This window comes from Bremia lactucae, linkage group LG1 (assembly GCF_004359215.1).
Source record: "Bremia lactucae strain SF5 linkage group LG1, whole genome shotgun sequence".
Lineage (NCBI taxonomy): Eukaryota > Oomycota > Peronosporomycetes > Peronosporales > Peronosporaceae > Bremia > Bremia lactucae.
Window position 1 is genome coordinate 14000661 of NC_090610.1, and position 9190 is coordinate 14009850.

Consider the following 9190-nt stretch of genomic DNA (forward strand, 5'->3'; position numbering starts at 1 on the left):
AGTACCACCCATGATTTCTTTCACACGCAAGCGGGCAAAAATATTTCGTTGTGACCGCTGCTTCATCGCATCGAATACGGATGAATGCGGCGCAAGAATTCCGCCTCGTATTGGTCGGCATTTCATTTGAACGCAACACGACCAGGATCGGATAAATACGCCCAAGCTATTTTTCCTGACCCTTCCATGATTTAAAGACGCCATAATAATTATATGCGTCTAGAAGGGCGCGCTCTAGGAGCGACGCTTTTGGCCCGTTTAAACGAGGCCATTTAGATGGAGGGGGCATCAGTGGTATGCCACCCGTCACATAGCCACGTTCAAAACAACTGGCTCGTGACACCGACTGAGCACGTTCACGTGTCGTCGGCGGAGCTTTAGGCTCCGAATCCTCTATGTCAGAACCATTATGGATTATAGACTGAGCATTAGGCGTTGTGGTTATACCCAACGGAGAAGCGGCTGTGCCTTTATGGGCAGCGCTCTCATTGCCTGTCGCTGCGCTATTCAGCGCAGACGACGAGACAGCATTCGTAAATGTTGCTCTCTCCATGTTGTGAGCCATGAGAGAAGTTTGGATGAGCAATAATGCGCCATTATCCTTCCTCATGAGCTCGTTGTCCGCATCACTACTATGAGGTGAAGGCAGCGGTGTCGACTCATTGTAATCGACAATGAGCGACGGATCCGCATCCTCACTGTTAAAGTGAAATAGATCCTTTAGCCCCATTAACGAGACAGCAGCAGTAGCTGTCGGCGGTTCGACTAAGGCATTGGACGCGGCCGGCGATTTAACGCGGCGCGTGCGCTTTGTGCGAGGTTGAGTGGGCGTCTTCGCAGACGACCCACCAACACTGCCCCTTTTAGGTGGCATCTTTAGCGCCGTGTATGAAAACACAGGTCGCTAGAGTGATTGAGAGAACTAGCGGCGCGTAAAGCGTCTTGCAGTTCCTTGCTAGTCTTTGACGAATTTAAATATAAATTCGATTTTTAAGGGGAGGATGGTGTAACGGGCTAAAGTTGCCCTAAAAATACACAGTCCCCGTTAAGTACTCTTGGTGTACTTAAGGGGATGGTCAGTTACTTAAATAAAGTAATTAGACCCAGCACTCGGGTGTGGTTCACATTTGTGACGAACCCTTGTGTATGTGATGCACAAAGGTGCATTCACATTAGGAGGGATGACGGCTTGCGTCATCCGTTACGCAAGGTATCTAGAAAAACACGCTCGCAATACAAATCAAGTGTTATCTATAGAGATGACATTTTGATTGGTAAAAATAGGTATTTATATTTAATGCGATTAAATATAAATCAGTCTGAACTTCTTCCTACTTGGTAATTGCGCACGAGGAGCCAGATTACCGCTCCCGTGACGACACTTTACTAAAGTACTTAGTGCGTTGGGTGAGGTCGCTAAGGCGCCCACCACAACTACCTCACTGCACGCAAGAGAAGCTGGTTTAACCGCTTCCTCGCTGTGATAGTGTGTGTGTCTAAGTAGAGCGTGGCCGCATTACGACGTGCCCGCCTACAGTCTTTCTCTGCACGTACTAGTGTACGTGAAGTGACGTGAGGCACCACTCGCACTGAGGCAGTGCGAAGTGGACTTGTACTGAAGCAGTACAAGTCAGTAGTGCCCCGTTACAGTCGGAGACTGAATTTTAGTAACCGCTAAAAACCTACCTTCGAACTTGGTCACTGCGGGCTTTTAAACCAAATAGCGCCCGCGCTTTTAAGGACCATTTATGGTCGTGCCCAAGAAGGGCCTAGCTTGTGCGCTAGACTTTTCTCGCAAGCTGCGTGTTCACCGTCGGCTCGCTTAAGCCATATCAGGATCCCTCCCACGTGGACTTAAAGGCACCGAGACAGGCGGCCATGCCGCAGATTGCTGTGTCCTCACCAGGATGTCCAGCTGGCCCTAAAAACGAGGTTGTTGACGTTTCAACGTTGATCGACGGTTTTGGACGGCGTTAAAAAAGCCTTTAATTGCCCTCGCGAAGAAGTTGCACCTCGTGATATAAAGCATCAAACGCTTCCTCCCAGATTTCGGCCCCCTCCCGCGTTGCTCGATGAGCGAGAGAATCTTCATTATCACCTGGAAAAGCTTCCAAAGCGACGCCGCCGCAAGGGCCAATACCAGTATCTGATAAAGTGGCTTAAATACCCCTCTTCGTGAAAACTACTGGGAGTTTGGGTACCCCTTCGGCAAGATTGCCCGTACGCCGTTGACGTTTTTGAGCGCTATTGCTATTCACTCAAATGCTGCGTAATGCTGTGAGAATTTCAAACGAGACAATGTATTGAATTAGTGCATTAGATACAACCGCTCAAAAGTTTAAGGAGCTGTAGTTTTTAGGCTTAATTTATCAGTGCATATAAGCGTTGTAGCGCTAAGTACGCTCTTTAATAAAAAATGCTCCGCGGCAGCGCTGGCGCGCTGCTGCTTCGTCGTTCGACGCGCTACATGTCGCTTCTAGGCTCAATCTTTGGAATTGGCGAGTTTGAAGTTGCCCGTAACTCCTCGTTGACCCGAAGTACGCGTAAGGAGCAGGCGTATAAATTGGCGCTGCTGGATGTAGGTGGTTCTGCTTCTGGGGCTTCATGGGATATCTCTGACGTTCTAATTCAATGGCAGTATGTGAGCATGAATTCGCACCCAAAATTTATGTTGCAGCAGATACTTGAGGATGAGACGCCATTTCTTATGGGCCACGTGTTGGTGGGTGCGAGCCAATGCCTCGCCCCGCTCATGCATCAAGACACGCTCGATGCGGCATCAAGACTCCACACGGCGAATGAAATTGCTCAAAAAGGTAAGAATAGTTTTTTAATTACTGCAGCAAACATTAATTAAAGCCTTGAACGATTGCAGCAAAACAGACAACGGCGAGCGAGAGAATGCACGTACTAGCGTTGAATGCTATGATATTCGGTCGCCAATCTGAGGCCGCTGCGATATACGAGACTATTTTGCAAAACGACTACACAGATTTACTTGCTCTGCGCTGTTGCTATGATATCTATCGTCTTATTGGGTATGTCAACGGGAAAGAAAATTAGTGTCGGTTGCTATTGTTTAACGTGATATTATATGCGCTATAGTGACTCGAAGAACATGCTGGCAACAATAAGGCGTCGACTTCCGTTTTGGTCGCCGAGCGACACGGGTTATAGTTTTTTGATCGGCATGCAGGCGTATGGATTGAAAGCTGTAGGACAATTAGATGCTGCCGAAGCATTGGCAGAAAAGGCGCTGTCGTTAAATGGAAACGATCGCTGGGCGTGTAAGCGATAGTGGGTTTTTATCGTCTGATACATGGAGCTCATTATATTTTGTGTAGTACACACAGTGTTGCACGTCCTAGAAGCACGAGGAAATGCAAACCACGGTGCAAGTTATGCAAATCAATACAAGGCACGATTTGACAACGGTGGACCACTAGAGTCACATCTCTATTACCAGTGGGCGCTGTATATGCTGGACTTGGGGCACTACGAACGCATTGAGAAGATGCTGGAGGTTTATATTTTTCCTAGCCAGCCTATAACTTCTCCCCATGCAGTGCCTACACTGTGCGACGCTACTCAGCTCTATTGGAGACTTCGTTTCGCGGGCCAGGATACGATAGAATTAGGCAAACAACTTTTGCAGAATTGGTCTGCTATATTGTCAATCAACGCGACGCCGAAATATTCTTCTCCATTGGCAAAAATTCTTCAATACGTAAGTTACTCGTCTATAGTTGCATTACGATCTAATTTACACTCTTTATGTATATTAGAGCATTTTGACATGCGTAAATCGTGTTGCTGCTCCGCCAATGAATCTTCTTACAGCAGAGCCTGCCGTGGACATTGATTCTTTGAAAGCAAAGCTTGACGTTACTCCGTTCCAATTTAGCTATTCTCCCCTGTCAGGTATTTATATTGTGATCGTTAAATGATACGAGGGAATTGAAGCCTTAGATCTATTGCAACATGGTAGGCGATCTGGAAAGGGTTTATACCAGCATTTGTCGAAGCTTTCAAGCTTTTTCTGAGGTTCGGCACTGTCGTTCGTCATGTAATTAAACGAAGCGGTTCATGGCGGCTGTCATTTCAATTTACATACAGGAGCGCTATGAAGAGGCTAGCCTTTTTCTGTTGCCGGTCCGTGGTAACCTAAGCTGTCTTGGTGGAACCGATGTGGACCTAGACCTGATTGAGCAACTACTCATTGAGTGGTACGTATATCTAGCTTTTTAATTTAAAAAAAAGTGGTCGGTAATGCTTTTTATACCGTGCAGTGCTAGTAAATGCGACGATTTGCGACTTGCTAAGCTTCTCCTTAACGAACGGTAAGATGATCGCTCTGGAGGCTGGCTTTTGTAATTGATAATGAATTTTCACTTCTTGCATTGCAGTATAAGTGCACGACCGCAGAGTGCTCAATGCTGGAAAACATTGTCGCGCTTGTCTGAAACCATGGGTGATACGTCGGCGGTGCGTGATGCGCAGGGCATGAGCTACGTGCTGGGACTTGGCCAAGGCGGCAACCGGACTTACTAGCCCGATCAGCAGTTGACAATTCAAATAGTGTTTTAAACAAATTTTTGATTATTCACATTCAATTTGCTGGCCTGAGTGAAAGAAACTCGAGAACGAGTCACAAATTCCCGCCTTAGTTTTCCTATACGTGCTTAAAATTCGCAAGAGAATTGCCAATAGACATTTCACAGTATTCTGACTAAAAACTTTAGCGCAACTAAAATATACTGCTCGCTTTTTTGTAGGTGTTCAAATTACCAATTATGGCATCCAAGCGCGTTTTACGCGCGTGCAAATTGCAGGGACTATCGCTCCATGCTGAAACGCTACAACGTCTCACGGAAGAACTTACCAAGTGCGCAAGCAATATTCTCACGCATTTGTCGTCGCTTCTGTGACGCAATTAGCTAGATCTTCCAATTGCTTGAAGCCAGTGAATAATTTCAGTGCTTGATCTGTGTCATATTTTATGGTTTTAGTGAGTCATCGCTTCAGCTCGAAGATGTTCTCTATGCTATCAAGAACAACATTGACCGTACTAAAAGTGCGTAAACGCTCAAGAATACTGTGACGACGAAGACTTAACATGTGAATACGGTTTTATATTATACAGTGACATCGTCAGTAGTAACTCTTGAAGCCCTCGAAAGCGCGTTAGATACGCTTTTGGTTCTGTCTACTGAAAATGAATACGAGAAGATCCAAGTATTTGACGCCTTTAATACGCCGAGACTGCACTTCAACAAGCACAATAATTCTTACGAGTTAAGAGTAGATTTCCATCGCCAACTCCAAGCCGGCTCAGAGTCGCGGATTCAGCTTTTAAGGAATAGGTTCCAATTTATAGATCTTCGGGTGAAGCGCAATAGGATGTTTGCGCGTCCATCGGCTGCAGTAGCGAACACCACCGATTACATTGAGGTAAACGAGCTTTTTTAACATGCAGACGTCCATTCAAAATGATTGTACTATGACTGAAGCTGTCGCGAATTGAATCACTTTTGGGTGTAAGCGGCGTGTGTCGCGTAATGGGCATGTTGGGTCAGGATGAGCGCAAGCGCTTTTATCTGGAGGATTTTACATCTCGAATTGTGATTGACTTGTCGAGCGCAGCTTACACGGATGGTCTTTTCACGATCAATTGCGTGGTATTAGCGGAAGGAGAAGTGGTTGATGATGTGCTTCATATCCAGGTAGAACGTCGGAGAGCGGTTCAAAGCATTGTCATTTAGCACAGGCTTAATATCAGCATCATTGTCCTAATGCTTCTGTATTTTTTTGTAAAGTCAATGGGATTTCCACCTCCAGAGACCAAAGAAGCGTCTCTGGAAGTCTTAGGCGGTATCGACCCACTTGGTGTAGAGGTTTCAGCTCAGCAACTGGAACAGATTCGAGCATTAGAAGAAAACGACCACTTTGCTACATTTATCGTACTATCCGACGTTCACTTGGACGATCCTCTCGTTATACGCAAGCTAGACGAGCTCTTTCAAGGCCTGGAAAGTGTACAGCCAACGCTATTTATTATAATGGGAAATTTCATGTCGACGTCCATTGGTGGAGGTACTGGATCTGATTCGATCCAGGATTTGCGCGAGTACTTGGAAGAGCTTGGGAATCTCATTTTAAAGTATACTGGTATTGCTGAAAACTCGCGCTTTCTTTTAGTGCCGGGACCAAACGATCCGGGCTCGTCGCGCGCATTCCCACGTCACCCGGTAAGCAGTAGTTCGGCATTTGCATTAAATGGGAAATCGAAAAACTGTAGCTTTTTTGGATTTTTGATATGTACAGCTCCCTGATCTTTGCACTTGCGAACTTCTTTGCAAGGTGCCAAATGTTATTTGCAGTACGAATCCATGCCGAATTCGCTACTACACTCAAGACATTGTGGTCTTTCGAGATGACCTGCAGCAAAAGATGCAACGGCATGCCATTTTGCCGCCTAAACCGAGTGAAAATGAAAAAGCCGTGACGAACAATGAGGGCGAAACGTTCGAGTCTGTCTCTCAGACAGATATAACCAAACATGTATGGCTCACTACATACTCAAATTGGTTGCGTTTTTTATTATTATGTGCCTTAAAATGCTTCTAGCTAGCGAAGACTCTCATTGACCAAGCGCACTTGTGTCCAATGCAACTGATGGTCAATCCAATTAATTGGGACTTTGACTCTTCGCTTCAACTTTTTCCAGTACCAGACGTGTTGATCTTGGGTGATTCGACGGAGCAATTTCAGCTAGGCTACTCTTCCGTCGGTATCTTCCACCCTGGACCATTCCATGCTGATTACTCTTTTGTCCTCTACCGCCCAAGCACTAATACCACTGAGTTCAGTCGTGTTTAGATAAGGTAGAGAATTGGGCATGTCTTATGTGTGCTTAACTTTTATCCAAGGCAAACCAACATTACCGAGTTCGATCCGGCGACTTTAAATTCGGTGGTACACAAATCTAACACCCTCTAGAATTCAATGATTCCTATCTTATCAAACGGGCCGGCGATATATCGGCACCTTACACCAAATTATACGTTTCATCAAGTTACGGCGTAAAAGGATAGCGAAAGGTAGTATTCACTTAGATAAGTCATTATGATTGTTGACCGTAAAGATGATGATGATTTTGTGCGTAAGTCGAAGACAGAACTTACATTATGAAATTGGTCATTGGTGCGGCTTTGAAACCACCTAAAACGACTAATTTTTTTCGTACAGTACGAAAATAGTGAGATCACGAACGATTTAGGCTGCAGTAATAATGCGCAATGATGAACAATGCGATTTTGATATTTGTCATGTACGAGTGCGTTTTTAGCCACCAAAATTAAACCTCGGTAAATTACCTTAAGCTCTAATTACAATTTAGATCCTAGGTTTCAAATGAGCAAAATTTAGAATCGACATTCGTTACAAGTGGTCAAGGCGAATTGTCGTGCTTGTAATAACATAATTTTAATATCATTTTTTTTAATATTTAAAATATCTCAAAGAATACATTTTTTAAAACAAAATTGGTAATTTTTTTTATCTAATTAAAATTTTATTTTAGGATGATAAAAAAAGTTTTCATAAAATTTCTTGGTTTGAAGCTTTAAATAAAATACAGGCAAGTGCAGGTAGTCGAATTCAAAAAGAACAATTAGAATTTAATAAATTTTAACATAAAGAACAAATGGAGCCCAAATAAAACCTTGTCGATTTAAGCTGGTGACATCTTCGAAAGAAAGCAGCGCAATTTTTGCTACAATTCTAAATGATGTTAAAATAACTATTTCACAGTACAGAGCGTTTCTGTAGGCGGGCGCTTCTAAAGAACCTTGCACTACAGCGCACACACCTTCAAGCACGGCGAGGAAGCGGTGTGCATGACGGTGTGTGCGTTGTAAGGTTTGACCGTCTTCTCTCACGCGCAATAAGGCAGCTGGCGTGTGTAACGAGGCACCCTTTGCTAGTACTGATAATAGTACTAGTCAACCTGTAACGGGCTAAAGTTGCCCCTATGTTACACAGTCCCCGTCAGTACACTTAGTGTACTTAAGGGGATGGTCAATTACTAAATAATAGTAATTAGACCCAACACTCGGGTGTTATTAAATATAAATCAGTCTGAAAACTACTTCCTACTTGGTAAGTGTGCACGAGGAGACGGATTACCGCTCCCGTGACGACACTTTACTTACGTATTTAGTGCGTTGATTGAGGTCGCTAACGCGCCCAGCACAACTACCTTACTGGACGCAAGAAAAGCTGGATAAACAGCTTCCTCGCTGTGCTAGGGTGTGTGTCTAAGTAGAGCGTGGCCGCATTACGACGTGCCCGCCTACAGATGGAGTTGGTACCTTTTGTATCATTTGCTCCCAATAAATCGATGTCTCTGCCTTTCAGCACCATTGTGGGAGTCTTAACCACTAAATTTATCACTACCGTTTTTTATAGGCAACCATCTCATTTGTAAAGTCCTGCACGCGAAGCTCATAATCTGAGTTGTGATTAAAACGGGATGACTTTTGCACAGAAGCAAAAAAATTCGATGATTGTGAGGACAACTGAATTAAAATTTATTTTTTAGTAACCGATACTTTTGGTTCACTCCTTAAGATATTGCCTATCCTAAATCTAGTTATTACTAAGTATCATCTCCTATTATGTCGCATATGTAAATTTAAACTAAAGAAAATGAATGGTTTAAAAGATCAATCGAAATGAGTGGTCAAGGGCCCCGCGAGTTGACTGGTCCTGACATCCTCCCCGATTTGATTTCACGTTGACGCTGATTAAAATCGGCGACGAGATCTTTCCAGAGGGAGCCATGGCTAATATTTTTCTCTTTTTCCCAGCTTACTTATTCCTTAGTTTCGCCATACCATTGTACGAGTCAGTATGGTTGACATTTGAATTGACTTTTCTTTAAGAGACGTACAACAACTTGAAGGTGATCCGCTGTGCCATTGTCCACGAATTTTGATGCTTTCGGTACGGACGACTTCGAAACTTTTCCAATGTCGATTCATATTTTGATAAAACATCAACATTAAAGGTTGAATTAATCCTATTCATACTTTGTAGTAACTTAAGCCTTGCCACATTAGAATTTGTCATTTGGATAATTTCGAATGGTTCCACCTTTCTTGCCGCAAACTTGGCTCTTGGTGCCCCC

General features: G+C 44.1%; 1 protein-coding gene across 1 annotated transcript; it reads left to right on the forward strand.

The window, feature by feature from the left end:
- Positions 1 to 2416: 2416 nt before the first annotated feature.
- Positions 2417 to 7286, forward strand: CCR75_002015 (uncharacterized protein; the record flags this gene model as incomplete). The annotated part of the gene is made up of 17 exons (XM_067960115.1): positions 2417 to 2578; positions 2639 to 2816; positions 2876 to 3038; positions 3106 to 3287; positions 3345 to 3727; positions 3786 to 3921; positions 3989 to 4044; positions 4081 to 4226; positions 4290 to 4340; positions 4407 to 4512; positions 4806 to 4885; positions 5010 to 5074; positions 5144 to 5451; positions 5511 to 5723; positions 5817 to 6248; positions 6325 to 6561; positions 6628 to 7286. 17 exons carry the CDS (start codon positions 2417 to 2419, stop codon positions 6877 to 6879), a joined length of 3150 nt encoding a protein of 1049 aa, XP_067814913.1. The 3' UTR covers positions 6880 to 7286.
- Positions 7287 to 9190: the final 1904 nt, after the last annotated feature.